The sequence below is a fragment of the Trypanosoma cruzi genome (assembly GCF_000209065.1).
Source record: "Trypanosoma cruzi strain CL Brener chromosome Unknown tcruzi_1047053506067, whole genome shotgun sequence".
In the NCBI taxonomy this organism is placed as follows: Eukaryota; Euglenozoa; class Kinetoplastea; order Trypanosomatida; family Trypanosomatidae; genus Trypanosoma; species Trypanosoma cruzi.
In genome coordinates, this window is record NW_921142.1 from 1 (window position 1) to 20,114 (window position 20,114).

Consider the following 20,114-nt stretch of genomic DNA (forward strand, 5'->3'; position numbering starts at 1 on the left):
TTTCTTTTGCTGCGCTCACTCTCCCGATGGAGTGACGCGACTCCCGTCATGTCTGCGTGCTTCTCTCAGTCCCCACACACACACGAGTGACTGTGCTCTGCGGGCCGCACTCACGCGCCGATGAGAGGGCTGAGGGGAGCAGCAACACGCAGATGACCCCATGAAATATAAACGATGTGCGGACACATGGAGGGTCGGACGGTTGAAGCACACGCAACCATCTTTTTAATTTTCTTTTGTGGGCAAAATAAATACAGACAGTTTGGTGTGGCCACACGGCAGCCAGGCGATTTTTTCTTATTTTAAATTTGTGTGGAGCAGTGATGGACGATTTCTTTTCATTTATAATTATTTTGTGTGGTGGGGTTTACGTAAGACGAAGGGGACGTTTTTTTGTTTTCAATAAATATTGTGTGAATTGCCGCTGCTTGGGCTGCAGTGCAGTCATGAGTTTGAGCGGTCTTCTTGTTGTTTCCGTTATGCGTCTCCGCTGTACATTTTTGTGCGTCCCTCCGCATACTCTGCTCCCTCTTTTCCACTTCTTTGCTTTGTGTCCCTGCAGGCACACACAACCACACACACACAAGATGCACATTGCAGTGGATTTGAATGCACCTTTTGTAGTGCATGCTGGCAGTTGCGTGTGGCGGCTGTTGTCTTCTTCCGTGGCCATGAGGAGAGGGAGAGAGGGAGTGCAGCCCGAGTCTATTTTCCTGTGGGTGTGATGCACCGCGTGTGACTGCGCTGAGTTGGGCTCCGTGTCCCATTGATGGCGGGATGGCAGGAAATTTTGTGCCGCGTGATGGATGGATGAGGGTTCGCCTGCTCCGTGTGCGTTGTGTGGTGGCCGCGGGGTTTTGGCCATTTCCCTGGGGCTGCGGGAATGAGCTGGGGGAGATGGTGATGGATGTCTTCTCCTCCTGCAATGGTGGGTGGCTGCTGGCGTTGTGTGCCTTCCTTGCGTGGATGCCGTCTCGTGGTGTGTGAACTGTGCGGCTGGGCCTGCTGCCCTCTCCTCATGTTGTCTGCGCTCTCTCGCTGTATCCGCTGTGCTCCGTCCCTCTCCCTCTCGTTCCATTCTTTTCCTTTCCGTCTCACCGATCAGCTGAATGAAACCAGCGACTCCACTACGGGCGATGATGACTGCGAAGGTGATGGTGCGGCGCCGTGTTGTCCCTTGAGCTCTTGTGCTGCTGCTGCTCGTCCGTGTGTTTGCTGCTGCTGGGAGTCCTGGACATGTATCTGGTGATGCGGATGCGGTGGTTGTGCCGGTGGATGTGTCGTGTGCTTTGAGTGAATTCAGCCTGAGCTGTCGCGTGCGTGGGTGTGTGGGCATGGAAGAATTGTTCTGCTGCCGGTGCTGAGGCTCAGCATGAGAATTATACGTTCAGTGGCTTTGATATGCGCATGCATGGCAGGAATGGTGAGCTGGGTGCTGTGTGCCATGTGGCCAATGCGGTGCACACATCTAGCAACTGTGCTGCCAGCTGTGCAACGAGGGAGGAAGGGGTCACCGTTGCCTTCACGATGAATGTGACGACACATAAATACGCCGGCCCTTATGAATTGTGGTGGCGTCAATTTCCCCCCGATGGAACCATCCATCCGCCTGCACGGAGCGGCGATGCTGACCGGACGGGCATCTGTCAGTTGCCGCCACCCCGTGAAGGGAAGGATGACACAAAATCTGTTGGGACAACTGCGCCGCAAATGAATGCTGAGCCGTCACGTCAACACGAGGATTGGCGACGGTCTGCGGCGGTTGACGCACCCAACACCGTCGATCTGAGTCCCGCATGCAACACGGCGACCAACACGTCCGAGACGAGGCCTGAGTTTGCCACCAATCCGATCGAAGTGATGTTCCCGAATGCATCCGGGATCATGTCTGTCACTTGTGGCGGCAGGGAGCACGCTGCTGCGGATAACACATACGAGGTGAGTGAGCACAACGCCACCGGACACAAATCTCCTTTGTTCATAAAATGGCTTTGCAGGCAGTGGATTTGTTGCTGAGGGTGATGCGGGCGCATTGAGTCAACGCAATGCCTTTGGACACGAAAACAAACCCCAATGACGAGAATTCACCGCGCAGTATTCCGGGAGCGGCGTGGGTCTACACGACTGCTTTGCCCTGCGCAACGACGCGAAATTGACACTGCGAGAGTTAACTCTTGACGGCACTGTGCGTGCGTGCGTGTATTGTGTGTGGCTGCCTCTTCTGGGATTGTGTGGAGTTGTGGCGGTCTTCTGAGCCACGGAGTGTGGAATTGCGGCTCCTCACGAAGAGCATTTGCCGCGTTGCATGCGTGTTTTCTTTTATTATTTACGTTTGACTGTTAGTTTTGTTTTTGTGTTGCTTTTCCGGAATGATAAGGACCCCTATTTATTTAATGTTTGGTTGCTGCACACCGTCATCGGTGACATGTTTCCCCCTCTTTTGTTTGCTTTTTTTTGCCCACACGCGGTGCCGGCCTCATTGCTGTGCGTCCCACGGACTGCACGAAGGGAGGATTGGAGGAACAGGCCGGATGCCGCAATGAAGTGGGAGAGATGTTGTGTGGGCTGGTGGAACAGTACGAAACTTTTTTGCTTTATTCAGTGCGGGAATCATGTATAAACAAACAAATGTTTTTTTCTTTATTGTGCTGTATGGCACATGAAATGAAGGTCGTGCCTGATCGATTTTTCATATTTTTTTAACTTTTTGGGAGCCTTGCCGGACTCTCAACTCTGCTCTTTTTCTTTTTTTACTGCTTTTTATATTTCTGTTTTGCAAGGCGGTGTGCGAGTTCTGCAATTGCACTTATTCCCTCTGTCTCATGGTGTGTGCTGCTGCTGTTGCTGCCACTTGTTACTGTGGCGTGGCTGTGCTTCGTTTTTTAACATTTTTCCCCTTTTGCTTTCACTCTGCGTTGACGTGTTGTTAGTTTGTGCTGAAGGCTACACGCAAGTGACAGGAGTGATGGCGATGATGACTGGCCGTGTGCTGCTGGTGTGTGCCCTCTGCATGCTGTGGTGCGGTGCTTGGACACGCGATGGAGGATTACTGCGGTGAGGGTGGAGGGGACGTCTTTACGCATGCAAAGAAAGATGGAGATGACAGGGTGCGCCTGAAGGCGGACTGCGGGCTGTTATCCACCCGAATGGGATTAATAAAGGCGGTTGCGGCTGGGGACGACGGTAGAGATGGAAGTAATAATGCCGTATTGGAAAATAAGGATAACTCCCCGCGTGGTAGTTTCTTGGCTGGTACTGGGGACATTGCAGCGCCTGGTGCAAAAGGAGTGAAGGGTGCCGCAGGTGCAGGATTACCACCCTCGCCGTCTGGGCCTGGAGGATCAGGCACAGGAGGAGAGCAGAGGCAGTCAGAACAGTTGGATACAAAAGGCAAAGGGGAAGGAGGTAAGAGGGATGAAAAGGGCGGTAAGGCAACTGAGTCCCAACAACAAAGAGGAGATCAATCTTCTCCATCTGGCACCGACGGCCCTCAGGGTGGCAAAGAACTCGCTTTGAAAGAAAAATCCGAGAGTAGTGAACCCTCCGTTGACACGCCGACACAAGAAGATGAAGTTGAAACGGAGGAAACAAATGTGTCAGAAAAAGAATAACCTGGAGGAGACGAAGAAAAAAGCAGTAATGTGGCACTCCCAGTGACAAGTGAAAGTCAAGCGAAACTGAAAGAAACACAAATAGCAACACCACCAACAACGCAAGTGAATGAACGGTCCAGCCCTGAGGCTTTAGAGGACACGCGCAACAGCCAAAAGGCGTCCAAAGCGACATTGAGTCAAACAACAATTCACAAACTGAGGACGGTGTCCCCATCGCAGCCAATCAACACAATGAACCATCAGCCGGCCATGGAGAATCAGGGCCACCATCACCCACGGCAAACGGTGGTGCTGCCAATAATGAAGCTGACAATAGCACTGAAGAGGGCATCCCGAGAAATCATCCAGCAGCTGATGCCGCAGGGACAAGAAGAGAAAAACAAAATGAAAATAAAGAAGCCAATCCGAAAGAAACACCAGTGACGGCCGCAGCGATGAAAAATACAACGGTGACACCTGGCGACAGTGACGGCAGCACCGCGGTCTCCCACACCACCTCCCCTCTTTTGCTTCTTCTTGTTGTTGCGTGTGCGGCTACTGCGGCGGTGGTGGCCGCGTGAGAGTGAGTGTGAGAGAGCCGTGCACCGCCCGCACACACACTCTTCCTTCTCTCTCTCTGTGTGTGTCCCCTTGCATGGACTCTCGCCCTCACCTCACCCCACGAGGCACACACATAATGTGCCCATTGTATATATGCATGCACACCCATGCAGGCCCGTTGGTGCTCTCTTTTGCACGACACGCACCGCTGCCGTCCTGCCTGGCTGCATGGGCGGAGCACCGTAACTGTTTTTGTTTCCATTGCATTGAGTGGGCGACCTCTCTCTCTCTCCCTCTGTGTGTGTGTTTTGCTTTACGGGAGTAATGAGAGTGTGTGTGCGCTGGTCGTCCCACGCTTCGGCTTTTTGTTTTTTTCGTTTTCCTTTTTGTGTTGTGGTTGAGTCGACCCATAATGTTTTTTTTTCATTTTTGATTGGTGGTTTGCTTAGAATGTGGACGCATGATTTTTTATTTTGTTTTATTTTTGTTTTGCGATATTGTCAGTGTTTCTTATCCCTGTCAAGGCATTAATTGTTTTCTTTTACGCACAGCATGCGCCAATTGGTCACGTTAACCCACGGTCTGCAGTGCTGCTGGTGCTTGTGGTTGTGATGATGTGTGTGGTGTGATTGCCGAGAGGGAGTCCGTTGCCACCAGCATTCGTGTGGGCGATTGGGATGTTTCCAGACAAAAAGGTATGAGATGTCTAATGCCATCTTCAGTGGCAAGGCACTCTGCTCTATGGGCGTGCGAGCCTGCCAGCTGCTGCACGATGGACCTCCACAGGGAGATCATTTGTCGTGGTGGAGCCGTACAATGGTGCAGCGGATCCAGGTGCGAGCTCAGCGAGAGAGGAAGAAACGTCTGTCCATAATTCAAAATCATACGCTCCCAGATAGGAGTAAATAGAATCAAGAGCCGTGCGCTTGACGTCGTCAGAGGCGTCTTGGGCAAAGCGTGGCTGATTAAATTCCACTTTATTGCAGCGCACAGTGTCCCAGGGGAAATTCGATGTTGAATAGGAGGAGCACGATTGTGGCTGTGGGGTATCCCAATAATGTTAAATACGCGGCGCAATCCATTAACAACAGCATCTCTCGGAAGCGGGATTGATTTCGCCGCTTTTCATGCATGGACGGAGGCATATGTTCCGAGTGGGTAAGGGAACGCAAATCCTCGTGATCATGGAGGCGTATATAGCGTTCGTATTGTGTGAGTGCAAGAATCCAGAGTATCTTCCGCAGCGGTGCTGGATTGGCTTGCAAGCAGACGGATGTATTATCTGTAGATGCGCTAAGGCCAAGGGATGTTTTGCTACCGTCGCGATACCGTACTTCCATATTATGGAGGTAGGTTTGGGCAAGGCATGGGACAATTGCCTCGCCACAATGCAGTGACACACTATGAACGTATACAATCAAAAAGGATTGCATAGTGTGATGGGACGCACCAGCCTGTGCGACCAGCCGCAGCTGATAGCGGCGTGGCATGGTCTGCTTTGAAGCGGTGGAGGCGTGCGTGCCAAAATTAAGAAGGCGATTAATCGTTGTTTCCAGCAAGCGCACCGGGCGTGAGTGAATACATATGTTCTCGCTGCCAAGACGAAGATCGACCATTTCCTCGTCAGACAGTGTGTGTGTGAAGAGATGTAGAATAGAGCAGCTTCGCTCTTAGCGACGTTGATTTTTAGGTTTTGCTCGGCAGCCCATGCCGTTGTAAGTGACAGTGCAGGCTGCATTGCCGTAGCACATGCATGGATTTGCGCAACTGAGGCAACAAGTGTGAGGGCGTCAGCGTGCATGAGAGCGGCGGCAGAATAGATGCTGTCCATGCGGCGCAGCAGATCATCCACAAGGCGGAAGAAGAGTTGGGGTCCCGGGACGCCGCCTTGCGGTACCACGGCTGAGGCGAGTTGTTTCCGGGAGTGCGGTTCGCGAGTGCATACCCTAACATAGCGGCCCCGCAGGTAGTTGTGCAGCCAGCGTTTGGTTCGAGGGCCAAGGCGCGGAAGTCTGTCGAGCATGCCGAATAATTTCTCATGGTCAGTGGTGTCGAACGCAGTCAGAAAATCAATCGAGACTACGAACGAGCGATGGCGACGAGGGTGCCGTGCGGGGGCGTCGCCTCCAGGGCGCTCATACTCCACAGTGCTGAGCTCATTCAATCCACGGGTAATTTTATCGATGACAAGTGTCGCCACGTCCGATGCAGAACGCGAAGGTGTGAACCCGAATTAACGCGGGTGGTGCGGCAATAACGCTGACAGACGGCGGTGAATCATTCCTTCGGTTAACTTTGGTAAAACAGAGAGTGATTTGATAGGTCTGTAACTCTCTGGGCGGCATGGATCCTTCTCAGGTTGGGGAATAGAAATATTGTCCACCGTATTCCAGGAGCCAGGCAAGCTGCCATTTGCGAAGGATTTGTGGATCATCGTTCTAAGAGTGCCGTGCGCAACGGGCCCGAGACGGTGCAGGAACTCATTCAACGTGTTGTCGGGGGCCAGGGGCTGAGCCGAGCGAAGAGTCGCGGATGGCCACGTCAAGTTCATACGGCGTGAGAGGCCGATCCATTTCCCGGTCACCAGGAACCAAAGGAGTGCGGCGTGCAGCAGCAGCAGTATAAGGTAACGTGGCACGTGAGACACGCACAAAATGAAGGACGAGCAGGTTTGCTTGCTGCCGAGGCAGGGCGCAGTCCGAAGATCAGTGCGGAGCACCACCGATTCCAGGGGATGAGGATGCGGCGCCGCCATGCCGCGAAGATATCGCCACCTCGGGCTGGGTGAGGCCCCAAGTTTTTCCACACGGGATTCAAAAAGTTTAATGAAAGTACAGCGTAAGGCCTCATTTTCTTCCCCTTTTTTGGATGAATTCGGCTCAAAGTAGGATGTCTCCTGGTGAGGCGATGTGTGTGCTTCGTGTGCTGCTTCATCAGCGGCCTGGGCTTGCACCATTTCGTGTGTCCATATTCGTTTTGGAGCTGTCACGGCTGCCGCGCGGGATGTGGCGCTCAGCCGCTCGCAAGATGCCTCTGCGAATGTCCAACCATGTGGACACGGTGGCAAGGAGGGTTTCACACAACGAAGTGAAAGCAGGCCATTCCGCTTTACGCAGGGCAAAAGTGGCTTTCTTCCGTCGAGGCAGCGTGCTGGCTAGTCGTGGAGTGCCATCATCCATCTCTACCAAGTAAGATATTAAGCAGTGGTCCGAGTCCATGTAAGGGGTGGATGCCGGTGGGAGATGCGTAGTACGCGATACGCAGCCACGCCAGGGGACGAGGCATTACGATGTGTGATCCGTGTTGCCTGCGCCGGGTAATTTGCCAGTTCAAAATTCAAATCAATTAAAATGGCAACGAAGTTTTCTCCAGTCGTTGGTGGTATATATGACTGTCCCAGAGCTCATGGTGTAAATTCAGGTCACACGCGATAATCGCTGCGGGGCAAAAGCGACGAAAGATAATAATAAATGCGGATTATTGACCAATTGCTGTGGGAGGGTTGTAGAGATTCACCACGCAAATGCTGCGACGGCCCGGTGGAAATACACGGACAGCAATGGTCTGCAGGAGGTCAGTGCCAGTGAGCGACAGGCGCTCGCACGGCAGAGAGTGGCGCACCAGAATGGCAACGCCACCACCGCGCCCAGTGCAGGCCTGAAGGTAGTCATTATGGCCAGAAGCTTTCAACGCTACGTCACTACGGTTACTTATTTCCTGGAAAAGAACGATGTCAGGTTGATGCAGCTCCAATCGTACAGCAAAAGCAATCTTTTTTACGGACGAGAGGCCTGCAATGTCAAGCCGCCAAATAGTGATGCAGCCATCCTCCTCGGTGCCAGGGTTCGTGTGGACGTCACCGCCACGGGGGATATCAACGGAGTGACCGCAGCGAAACGGCCGTGCAGTTTTGTCCGACAACCTGCGGGCAAACCGCCTCACCTCCCCGCACCGGGCATGACGCGGAACCTTCTCGAGGGGTGGAGTCGTCTTGGTCTCCGTCGTGCTCGCCGCAACGCCCTGCTGCGGAGTTCCTATATGCAACCAAGGCCCCAGCACCGCGACAAGGTGCAGACCCCATCGCCGGGGCCAGGAGAAGCCGCAGTGCCTCCTGCTGTCATCAGGGATCCTTGTTGACGTCTTGATGCGGACAAGCGCCCATCGGTTCTTACAAACGACGCCGTACACCTGCGACACATCCTGCGCTGTGAGAGGCACGACCCTCACCACAACCGGAGTTGCCCACGCGCCGTCGGTACGCACCACATCGAAAAGAAAAAAACAGGGATGCGTCAGGGTGACAGCAAAGCATCCGCTAGCAATCACTTCGCACGCACCATAACAAACAGCACCAGAAGCGCTGCAAGCCACGGGTTAACGTGGACCAACTGACACATGGCGTATGTCGAAGGAAAAACTTAGTGGCCTCGCAAGGACAAACGAGGCTGACAGTTCAAAACAAAAAAAAACGATATGGGAATAACAAAAGAAGACTAAAGTGTCGTCAGTCAAAGCATGCCGCCAATCAAAGAAAAGTGGAATGGGTGCACTCAACCATAACACAATGAAAAAGGAAAACAAAACGAAAAGCCGAGGCGTGGGACGACCAGCGCACACTCTCATTGCTCCCGTAAAGCAAAACACACACACAGAGGGAGAGAGAGAGAGGTCGCCCACTCAATGCAATAAAAACAAAACAGAAACAGTTACGGTGCTCCGCCCATGCAGCCAGGCAGAACGGCAGCGGTGCGTGTCATGCAAAAGAGAGCACCAACGGGCCTGCATGGGTGTGCATGCATATATACAATGGGCACATTGTTGTGTGTGCTTCGTGGGGTGGGGTGAGGGCGAGAGTCCATGCAAGGGCACACACAGAGAGAGAAGGACGAGTGTGTGTGCGGGCGGTGCACGGCTCTCTCTCCCTCACTCTCACGCGGCCACCACCGCAGCAGCAGCCGCACACGCAACAACAAGAAGAAGAAGCAAAAGAGGGGAGGTGGTGTGGGAGGCCGCGGTGCTGCCGTCACTGTTTTGTGTGTTCGTCGTATCAGTTGTGTTGGCGGTTACTGTTGTTTCTTTCGGATTGGCTTCTTTATTTTCATTTTGTTTTTCTCTTCTTGTCCCTGCACCATCAGCTGCTGGATGATTTCTCGGGATGCCCTCTTCAGTGCTATTGTCAGCTTCATTATTGGCAGCATCACCGTTTGCCATGGGTGATGGTGGCCTGGATTCTGCATTGTCGTCTTGGACGCGTTGTAGCGGTTGCATGGGTGGTAAATCCTCAAAGCTGGAATGTCCATTCATTGGTGCTGGTGGTGGCGGTGGTGTTGCTGTTTGTATTTCCGTGTTGTTGGCTGGACTTCCACGTGTCTCTGTAGGTGCCTCATTACTTGCATTTTTTTTGTCTCCTGTTTTTTTTGGTTCTTCTTCGGCCTCCACATCAGGACTGTCAGATTTACTGCGATGATCTCTTTTTTCTTCCGTCGGTGTCTCATCGGAGGATTCATCACTCTCGGAAGTATTCTCCAAGTTACCATCGTTACCACTCTTAGTGCCAGGGCTGCCAGAAGATGATGATGGAGAAGAAGAAGATTCAACGCTTTGGTGTTGGGACCCAGTTGCCTTAACGTCCTTGGGAACGTTCCTATCTTCTGTTTCTTTTCCACCATTTAGATCCAACCCTTCTGGTTCTCCTTGCTGTCCTTCTGTATCTGATCCTTCGGGCTTCGGCAGTAGTCCTGCTGGCTGACCTCCCGGACCAGCCGCTGCACTGCCCTCCGTATTATTAGGTGATGATTCCCCGGTATCCTGAAGATGGTCTGGACGACTCGGTTCATCTCCAGCTTCCTCAGCTTCAACCGCCTTTATTAATGCCATTCGAGTGGATAACAACACGCAGTCCGCCTTTAGAGACACGCCGTCATCGCCACCATTACTCGTGTGCCTCAAACCGTTCCCTCCGCCCTCACTGCCGTAATCCTCCATCGCGTGTCCAAAAACAGCACCGCACCACAGCACGCAGAGGGCACACACCAGCAGCACACGGCCAGCCATCATCGCCATCACTCCTGTCACTTGCGTGCAGCCTTCGGCACAAACTAACAACACGTCAACGCAAAGCAAAGAGAGACACGTCAAAAAACCACGACGGTACACCACAGAGTACACAGAAGCAGAGCACACAGGACGAGATAGTTTGGATCAGCACGATTGCAGAAAATGCACGCCGCACTGAAAACCACAAGATTAAAAACCAAGAAAACAAAAAATAAAAAACAAACCCAAGACTCCTGTGTACATGCATATGAGTGTGTCTGGGTTGCGTTCAACGTGACGGATGTGGAGAAGCAACCCGGATCGCACAGCAGGGCAGCGAAAGCAAAAAACAAAATCATTACTTTCTCTTATTGATTTACATCGGACCACAGTAGACGCGCACAAATCCCCGCGGTTGAGTGCTGGCACGCACAGCCCGCACACACATCTTTAGTTCACAGTGGTGTACGCCAGCACGGATACGGCGAGCAGCAGCGGGGCACACACCCACGCAGAGCTACTGAGGCTGCCATCGATTTCGCGAAGACGTGACGGTGCGCGGGTGGTCGTCGTGGTTGGAGCCTCTGTAGTCGTAGTCGTAGTACGAGGTGCCTCTGGCGCAGTGGTGGTCGTTGTTGTAGTTGTGGTCGTTGTGGTTGTCGTGGTTGGTGCCTGCTCCTTAACATCTTTACCGGTTAGCGCCACTTCTTTATTATGCTCCCGATTTACATCTGGCTTATCGGAATCACCTGTTGATCCTTTTGAAATGATATTTTCTTCTAATGCCCCTTGCTGACCAGACGCACCTCTTCCATCTTGCAAAGTGGGCGCTCCACTTGGTCCTTCTCCTGCACCTGTCGGAGATGGAGTTGCCGGAGCAGAGACTTTCTTCTGTGGTCTCTCTGACGAATCGGCTTCCTTATCTGAAGTCTGTCCAATACCTTCCGCGCCTTTTGCTCGTGTATTGTCGGAATCGTTTGAAACCACTGAATCCTGGGGCGTTGGAGTTTCTCCAGCTTTATCAGTTTTATCTCCACTCCCTGCCGCGCACACATACGGGCAGCAGCACAGGGCGAGCACCAACAGGGCGCACAGCAGACGGCACATCATCATCGTGAGTGTGGCCGTTCAGTGGTGTGGAGCTGATCTGCACAGTGAGGGGCATGGAGAGCAACAGGGGAGAGGAGAGGTGCGGCAGACACACACAGAGGGCACACCACATGAGGAGAGGGCAGCAGCCAGGCATGCACCGTACGCCGCACACCACGCACGACACACACTCCAATCCACAGATGGAAGAGGGAGAAGCAAACAGGAGCGGCACACAAGGCTCCACCGCATGCACATACGGCGAGAGCGGTCCGTCGTGTCTGCACCCCTCACGGAGGGTACGCACACACACAAGAGGAGGTGCAGCGCACACAGCAACACAAAAGCAAAGCAACAATTAAAAAGAGGAGATCCCCGCACACCACGTGAATTGCTGGTCCACGGGAATTGCAGCCAATATTCATCACAAAAGCAACTCAGTTGCCTTTGGCCTTCGTTCATATTCAGCGCAAGGAATGGAAGAGTGCAGGAAACTATTTATTTTTGTTCCTGTTTGAATGTTGGAAGGTTTCTGCATGCGTTGTTTCGTTTTTCAGATAGCAAACCTTCATGCCTGGATCGTGTGCTAAGAATTTCTGCGGGGTGCACAATTCTTTTCTTTCCCCTTGTGAATGTTTCTTGTGTTGGCGCAGCCAATAATTCGGTTTGTGTTGCTCCTGCCTTTCGCTGGTAAAGTGCTGCAATAGATGTTTGTTTTTCCTCTCATTGCTGTGGCACATGACTCCTCACCGTTTATTGCGGTGAAAATGAAAATATGTGAGTGGACTCCCACGCACCAGAACGCACCTTCGCTCCTATTTATTGCTGCATGGAAGGGCATGTGTGTTTGGTGGTGTCTCGTCCATATATTTTGTGGGTGTACATTCCCCTGCAGGCTGAGGGCGGGATGACGCTCCGTCGCGGTGCACTTCCCTCGCATGCCGCCCACTGTGATTCATCATGCATCACCCTCTCACATATTCCGTGGTGCCACACCGCTGATATTACTGCAGCCGCTGCGAGTCCACGTATTTCACGCATTTCATTGTGCCACAATACATCCGCTCGTGTGGCCGCCGCATCCAAACAGCGGTGCCCAACACCGTGAGCGGCAGTCCACATCCTTGTATGCCCCAACGCTGTGGTGTTTCACCGTCAGCCAGGCGTCAGACAGCAGGAGAGTATTGTGCTGGCAGTACAACACACGGAGCTGCAGTGAATGACTCGGCGGCGACGCGTCTATTTGTCGCAAGGCAGTGAAAAGGAGTCGGGCAAAATAATGCCGGCTGCATTCACAACACCACATCCACAGCCAAAGCATGCGACGTGATGTGTGTTTCACTGGTGCTGTGAAATGCCTGCAGACGACGTCACTAGTGGAGGCATGCCACCCATGATCAGCGGACAGACAATAATCGGCATGGGAGGCCACAAAAGGCAGCAATGACGCCAGCAGCAGGAGCAGCTCTCTCTACCTCTCTCTCTGTTGCCTCCGAGAAGTAAATATTCCACCAGCCACTGCCGACTTTGCCATCGTGACGCTCCATGCACGTCGTGGCTGCGTCAACACATCCTGTTCCCTGCAGCGCCTCAAAAGATGCCTCACTCCGTCCACTAAGTGCATCGGTGTGGGCCGTGCCTGGGCTGTTCGTGAGGACCACAGTGATGTGAGGGTCACCGAGTCGCAGCATGTTTGTTGTGACGTTGTTGCATGGCACCTGCACACACACACGCAGCGCCTGCATCCCTCCCTTTTGTGTCCGCCCTCCGCCGGAGTGGCCACACACACGGGCAGCAGCAAAATCATTTCTCCCTCGACAATCCAAAATCAACACCGACATCCCTCGCGACGCAAAGATCTCAGTTGCCAGCACGGGCCTCCTGCCGCTCTGCCATCCACAAAGAAACACGGCACAGTGCAGGCACTTATTTTCCTCGTGCTCCGCCAGCCGTTTGGTTCACACATTCCTCGATGGGCTGACGTCCACAAAAGCACGCCACAAAAGGCCACCGTGATCGCACACGCTCTTGTGATGAGCGTCGGTGTGTGCATGGATCCGCTGCTCACGCGTGCTGGCAGGCAGCCTGCAGCCGGTGCCCTCGTGCCAGTTCATCGGATCCAGCATGGAAAAGGGAAAACGGCCTATTCCCGATGCACTTATTCCCACCAGAAGCACCAACACGCTGGTCGCCAGCCGTCATTCCTCAGCACATCCAGGAATGCTGAAGAGTGACGTGGAACTGTCAGCCAGCAATGCCACAATCCCCGCACACATGTCGGCTCCACCAGAGAAGACACACAAATCACAAAAAACACCCTCCACATGATTTCCGAACATCATTCCGACACACCGCGACACGCCAAACAGAAGTATTCGTCACTCCAACGCACCTCCTCACACAATCACATAGTCCATGCACCACGCACGGTAGCAGCCTACACGCGGTCAGACAAATGTTCCTCGGATCAGTGTTATCCGCGTGCCGCAGTGGGAAGTAAACAAAAGAGACGAGCTGCCGAACCTCAAAAGGGTGCCACGACTGGCCGCAAGTCAACGGAACGCAGTCACTCAATGAATTCAGTCCTAATGCCCTCAGCCTCCCACCTTCCTCACAAAAGCTGCAAAGATTGAAAACAAACGCACCGTCCAATAAATCGCTGTAAACAGCAGATTAAGCCGCAGTGCCTCCTGCTGTAATCCAAGACACTGTTGCCGCCTTCATGGAGGCAGTCGCACATCTGTTATTCACAACGACGCTGAATACCTGCAACGGCTTCTTCAAAACGCATTTCCCCTACTGAATCAGAAAACGCCAATGCACCATCGGCCCGTACCAAAATTTAAAAAACAGCAAAATTCCTCATACAAAAAACAAAGTATACCGTGCCACGCCTCCATCAACTGCGGCCGGGTGCAGAGGCTGGGGCGTCCCGGCACACCACGCGATACTTTCTGGTTGGGTGCGTCCACAGTGCGTTGCACCACGGCGACGAGGCAATCGCACCGTGTCCGGCCCTCATTCACCTCCACAGCCTGGAAGTGCGGCACGGCGACAGCTGCACTGCATCGCTCGGTCCACGCGCAGCAAAGGAGGATACTTCTGTCCACCTGGCCGCCAATCCAGCACCGCTGCGGAGAATAATTGGGTTCCGCGCAACCACACAACACGAACGCCTCACACTTCTCCAATATATTGAGGACGTGCGTGGCGCAGTCTGATTGGAGGCCATGCCGCCGTCCATGCATGAAAAGCGGCGGCATCAATCCCGCTCCCGAGGATGCTGTTATTAATGAATTACGCCGCGTATGTAATACTATTGGGATACCCTACAGCCACAATCGTGCTCCTCCTATTCAACATCGTATTTTCCCCTGGGACACTGTGAGCTGCAATAAAGTGGAATTTATCAGCCACCTCTGCCAAGACGCCTCTGACGACGTCAAGCGCACGGCTCTTGATTCTATTTACTCCTCTCTAGGAGATTATGATTTTGAATTATGGACGGACGTTTCTTCCTCTCTCGCCGAGCTCGCACCTGGATCCGCTGCACTATTGTATGGCTCCACCACGACAAATGATCTCCCTGTGGAGGTCCATCGTGCAGCAGCTGGCAGGCTCGCACGCTCATATAGAGCAGAGTGCCTTGCCACTGAAGATGGCATTATACATCTCATACCTTTTGTCTGGAAACATCCCAATCGCCCACACGAATCCTGGTGGCTACGGACTCCCTGTCGAGAACTGAGGCACTCCGCGTCGTCCCACTGGCCGTGCGAGACTACGTTACTGAAGAGAGTTGGATTATGCTGCTCTCCTCGATACAGCGAGGTCACTCTGTAAACTTCATTTTCTCTCCGTCGCACTGCGGTATCCCACGCAATGAGGCCGCTGACGACGAAGCCATGATTGCACGATCCCTCCCGCAGGAGGGCGGCCCAATCTGTCACGTGCACATTCTCGCTGCAGTCGGGTGACCGTACTGGAGGGATGCCCAGAGGAAAAGGAAGGGCGCGTGCACCGCATGAGAGGCGCTTGTCGGTGTGGCGAGGACTCTATTCCTGGCACGACCCGGACATCGTGCCACGAGCGGCGGCTCTGCGCAAAGGCACGGTGCGATTCCTGCCCACTCCTCGACATGCCTGCGCATGCCCTCCGTATCAAAAATAACCCTCTGTGTCGGTGGTGCCGTCCCTTTCTTACTGAAGTGAACGGCCCGCCGCTGCCTCCGCCAGAACCTCTTCCCGACGTGAGCACCGCAAATCCTTGCCGACCAGCGAGCGGCGGATTGACGTTCTCCTGCCCAACATGCGGCAGAGCGCTCGTCCGTCCACAATATGAGGGCGCGCGCCCGACGTGCTCAGCCTGGCGTTATAATAGTTTGAGAAGGCCTTACATGTGGGTGCCACAATGGTGCCAGCGTCTTCTTAACAGGCGCCTCGCGCACAGGTCGCCACAGAAAGTGCCAAGCATGCCAGCAGGCAAGGCACGCAGGAAGCACAACCGCAGGTACTCGAGATAGACCACGGGAGACTTTGCTTCATCCACTTCAGAAATGCCCCCGTCGTTGGCAATTGGGAATGCGACTGTTTGGGAGTGCCCCAGCCCGCACGACGGCACGTTTCGGACGGAATGCTTGCCACTATTGTACGGACGGCCCTTGCGCTACTCACTCGTTATTGCAACAGCATACAGCAAAAACAAGATAACAAGTTGCTTTGCGATGAGTATTGGCTGTACTTCCCGTGGACCAACAATTCACGTGGTGTGCGGGGATCTCTCCCTTTTTTAAATTGTTACTTTGCTTTTGTGTTGCTGTGTGCGCTGCACCTTCTCTTGTGTTTGTGCGTATCCTCCGTGAGGGGTGCAGACACGACGGACCGCTCTCGCCGTGTGTACATGCGGTGGAGCCTTGTGTGCCGCTCCTGTTTGCTTCTCCCTCTTCCATCTGTGTGTTGGTGTTGCCGTGGATTGGAGTGTGTGTGTGCGTGTTGTGCCCTCTGTGTGTGTCTGCCGCACCTCTCCTCTCCCCTGTTGCTCTCCATTTCCCTCACTGTACAGATCAGCTCCACACCACTGAACGACCACACTCACGATGATGACGTGCCGTCTGCTGTGCGCCCTGTTGGTGCTTGCCCTGTGCTGCTGCCCGTTCGTGTGCGCGGCAGAGTCTACTGAGCATACTGAAGCTGAAGATCGTGAGGCTGAGGCTGAGGGAAACGACACCAGTTTATTGCACTCTTTATCAAAGACTAGGCCCGAAGATGAAGATATTGGAAAGGCTGCCATTTTACCGTCCGCTGTACCAGAGGTACCACGTAAGGAGATCGGTAACTCAGGGTCGCCAAGTAAGGGGTCCGGTGCGGAACAGGGAAGAAATGCCGGAGCGGGACCAGCCCCGACCGCTGCAGATCCGGAATCAGTTGGCGTGTCTAACACGTTACAAAATCATGATACGGACGGTAATCCAGGACCAGAAATCAGCACAAGACAATCCGCAGAAAAAGCAAATCAGGAAACCGAAGATCCTGCCGAGACTACTACTACGACGACTACAACACATGCACCAACAACGATAACAACCACTACAACAAAGGCACCAACTACGACCACTACAACAGAGGCACCAACCATGAATACAGAGGCGCTAACCACTATGACGACCTGCGCACCGTCACGTCTTCGGGAAATCGACGGCAGCCTCAGCAGCTCTGCGTGTCTGTGTGCCCCGCTGCTGCTTGCCGCATCCGCGCTGGCGTACACCACTGTGAACTAAAGATGTGTGTGCGGGCTGTGCGTGCCAGCACTCAACCACGAGTATTTGTGCGCGTCAACTGTGGTCCGATGTACTAAATAATGGGATAAAGTAATGATCGTGTTTCGCTTTGCTTGCTTTCGCTTCATGCTGTGTGCTGCTTTTTGCTTCCCCACATCCGTCACGTGGAACGCATTCCAGGCACAGTTAAAAGCGCGACACGCACACTAATGTTTGCATCGATGCACTGTTGAGGATGGGTGCATGCGCACTGCAGCCATTTGTGTGCAGCTCTTTGTTTTTGTTTTTTTTCTTTTGTGTTTTTACTGTTTTACTTTGTTGCTTTTTGTTTGTTTTTATTTTGTTTTTTGTGCGTCTTTTTTTTTTAATTTTTGCATGTTATTGTGCCTTTTTAAAATGTAATTGGTTTCGTGTTTTTCATGAAGTGCGTGTTGCTTCTGCTGGCAGCTGTGAGTGTGTCGTGTCTCTCCCCTTTTGCTTTCACTCTGCGTTGACGTGTTGTTAGTTTGTGCTGAAGGCTACACGCAAGTGACAGGAGTGATGGCGATGGTGATGACTGGCCGTGTGCTGCTGGTGTGTGTCCTCTGCGTGCTGTGGTGCGGTGCCGGCGGTGGCTACGCTGAGGGTGTCGATGTTGCTGTTGGTGGTCCTGGAGTTTTCGGCGAAGGTGGAGGTGGGGCTGGTGGTCAATCTCCTCCTGCAGATGGGAGTCGTGGTGGCAGTAGAGGTTCAAAGGCCGATGGTTCTCATTTAGATGAAATTGACGCTTCGGATTCTGCTTCCGATGATATATCATTAGCTCCCTCTCCTGCTCTGGATGTGTTTCCGACTCTCTCCGAGATGCCTTTACCCCAGGAAGAAGAGGAATCTGAAAGAAAACAGAAACACCCACAAACAGGGCCTCAGGATGCATCAACGCCCAAAGTGAGTGGAAGAGAGGCAATTGATCCTGATTCGCAAAAACAGTTGCCCGATAAACCAAAAACGGAAAGTATTACTAATGTTGGTGGCGGTGAAACCGCGGACGGGGGAAAAGAGAATAATGCCCACAATAACGGGTTGTCCTCTAACAAAACCGACCCCCAACCACTGCTAGAAGCAAGAATCACAAAAGTATCACTACCAACAGAACCTTCACAACCACCAGCAGATTTATCACCGCCGCCACACGAACTGCCTACGGTACCATCACCAACAGGGCTAGCACCAGCAATAGCCGTTTCAGCAGGAGAAACAAACCCAACAGCATCCACAGGCTCACAGAATACAACAGAAACAACAAGCATGACGTCACCGTCAAATGCTAAAGCGGAGCGTGAAGCACAGGAAAAGCCTTCAGGGAATGTTGCGCAAAACCAAAACAGACACTACACGGACACACCAGGTTCGATGAAGGGTGCAACTACAAGTCGTCCGGCCGAAACAGCAGTACCATCTGTATCTAAAAGTGGCAGTGGTGGAGCTCAGAACAAGGAGGACAAGGTTGATAACGGTGCACAACGGACTAACAGCAAAAAAACACAAGACGGGCCCGAAGATGATACCGACGATGTTCCCACAGCAAATGAAACTCTTCACAAACAGCAACAACAGCCATCACCACTCAAACAAATGATACGACGACAACGCCTGTCGACAGTGACGGCAGCACCGCGGTCTCCCACACCACCTCCCCTCTTTTGCTTCTTCTTGTTGTTGCGTGTGCGGCTGCGGTGGTGGCCGCGTGAGAGTGAGTGTGAGAGAGCCGTGCACCGCCCGCACACACACTCGTCCTTCTCTCTCTGTGTGTGTGTCCCCTTGCATGGACTCTCGCCCTCACCTCACTCCACGAGGCACACACAATAATGTGCCCATTGTATATATGCATGCACACCCATGCAGGCCCGTTGGTGCTCTCTTTTGCACGACACGCACCGCTGCCGTCCTGCCTGGCTGCATGGGCGGAGCACCGTAACTGTTTCTGTTTTGTTTTTATTGCATTGAGTGGGCGACCTCTCTCTCTCTCCCTGTGTGTGTGTTTTGCTTTACGGGAGCAATGAGTGTGTGTGCTGGTCGTCCCACGCTTCGGTTTTTGTTGTCTTGAATCTTTGCTTGTGTTGTGGTTGAGTGCACGCATTACTTTTTTTTTTTGATTGGCAGTTTGCTTTGACTGCGGACGCCTAAATTCTCTTTTTCATTTTTTCTTTTCCTTTGAGGTATTGTCAGTGTTTCTTATTCTTTTCAAACCATGAAGTATTTTCTGTTAAGTGCAGCATGTTTCAGTTGATCCACGTCACCCCACGGTCTGCGGTGCTTCTGGTTGTGATTTGTTGTGCCAGCGGGTGCCTTGCTGCCAGCCTGACTCACTCCTGCTCCTCTGACAAAGCGATGCGTGCAGACAGGGCGAAGTCGATCGCGGCTGTGGTGAGGGACGTGCCTTTTGGAGCAGAGGGTGCGTCGCAGACATGCACCGTCATTGGGAGGAATGGATGGGCGCCCACCCGCATCAATGTGTCGACAAGGGACCCGGATGGTGCCAGGAAGCATTGCAGCTCAGAGCGGTATTGCGCAATGAATTCATTGGGGCAATTGCGAGTGTGAAGGTGACGTTTTTCTATGCTGAGAAAAGGGAAGTATTTGTTTCGTTATGCTTTGCAGCCACTGCTCGTTAATGGCCTGCGGGCTGTCCGTAGCGATGTGGCCAGTTTTTCCGTCCTGAACGATGGTGTCGTGCGAAAGGGTGTGCTCCCAAACAGTCGGATACTCAGTTGTCGAGGACGGCGGCATTCCCACAGCGTGTGCGGCAGGACCTCCCGCGGATTGTCGGGGGCTCAGCGGCTGGTGGGGTTGCAGCAGAGGAGTGGCTGAAGGGCTACGGCTGTCATTGGAGCTTGCAGAGGTGCGTTGTCCGTTTTTTGCTCGTTGATACGCTTGACATTTTCGGTAATGAACTGCGCGTGAGGCGCCTGTTGGGGAGACCGTGGATCTGTCGCAGAATCCACATGTGAGGCCTTCTGCAACGATTGGAGTGCCGGGGTTAGTGCGTCGGGCGTGTGCCTCCATATTGTGGACGGACGAGA

General features: G+C 53.2%; 4 protein-coding genes and 2 pseudogenes across 4 annotated transcripts, besides 8 other annotated features; 4 read left to right on the forward strand and 2 right to left on the reverse strand.

Annotated features, from left to right (window-relative positions):
• Positions 1 to 15,835: a sequence feature (areas not merged during assembly with more than two copies in the genome that could not be assigned to a particular haplotype).
• Positions 2,966 to 4,174, forward strand: Tc00.1047053506067.34 (annotated as a pseudogene).
• Positions 5,377 to 8,015: a mobile genetic element.
• Tc00.1047053506067.70 (mucin-associated surface protein (MASP), putative) lies at positions 9,084 to 10,217 on the reverse strand (the record flags this gene model as incomplete). The annotated part of the gene is made up of 1 exon (XM_813908.1): positions 9,084 to 10,217. The coding sequence occupies one exon, from the start codon at positions 10,215 to 10,217 to the stop codon at positions 9,084 to 9,086; it is 1,134 nt and encodes a 377-aa protein (XP_819001.1).
• Tc00.1047053506067.80 (mucin TcMUCII, putative) lies at positions 10,641 to 11,303 on the reverse strand (the record flags this gene model as incomplete). Its single annotated transcript, XM_813909.1, has 1 exon — positions 10,641 to 11,303. The coding sequence occupies one exon, from the start codon at positions 11,301 to 11,303 to the stop codon at positions 10,641 to 10,643; it is 663 nt and encodes a 220-aa protein (XP_819002.1).
• Positions 10,813 to 10,861: a microsatellite.
• Positions 14,526 to 15,122, forward strand: Tc00.1047053506067.90 (uncharacterized protein; the record flags this gene model as incomplete). The annotated part of the gene is made up of 1 exon (XM_813910.1): positions 14,526 to 15,122. The coding sequence occupies one exon, from the start codon at positions 14,526 to 14,528 to the stop codon at positions 15,120 to 15,122; it is 597 nt and encodes a 198-aa protein (XP_819003.1).
• Positions 15,836 to 16,570: a sequence feature (heterozygous, non-Esmeraldo-like haplotype).
• Tc00.1047053506067.100 (mucin TcMUCII, putative) lies at positions 16,375 to 17,055 on the forward strand (the record flags this gene model as incomplete). The annotated part of the gene is made up of 1 exon (XM_813911.1): positions 16,375 to 17,055. The coding sequence occupies one exon, from the start codon at positions 16,375 to 16,377 to the stop codon at positions 17,053 to 17,055; it is 681 nt and encodes a 226-aa protein (XP_819004.1).
• Positions 16,571 to 16,615: a sequence feature (haploid, non-Esmeraldo-like haplotype).
• Positions 16,616 to 20,114: part of a sequence feature (areas not merged during assembly with more than two copies in the genome that could not be assigned to a particular haplotype) that runs on past the window's edge.
• Positions 17,334 to 17,402: a sequence feature (T-rich).
• Tc00.1047053506067.110 lies at positions 17,596 to 18,783 on the forward strand (annotated as a pseudogene).
• Positions 19,791 to 20,114: part of a mobile genetic element that runs on past the window's edge.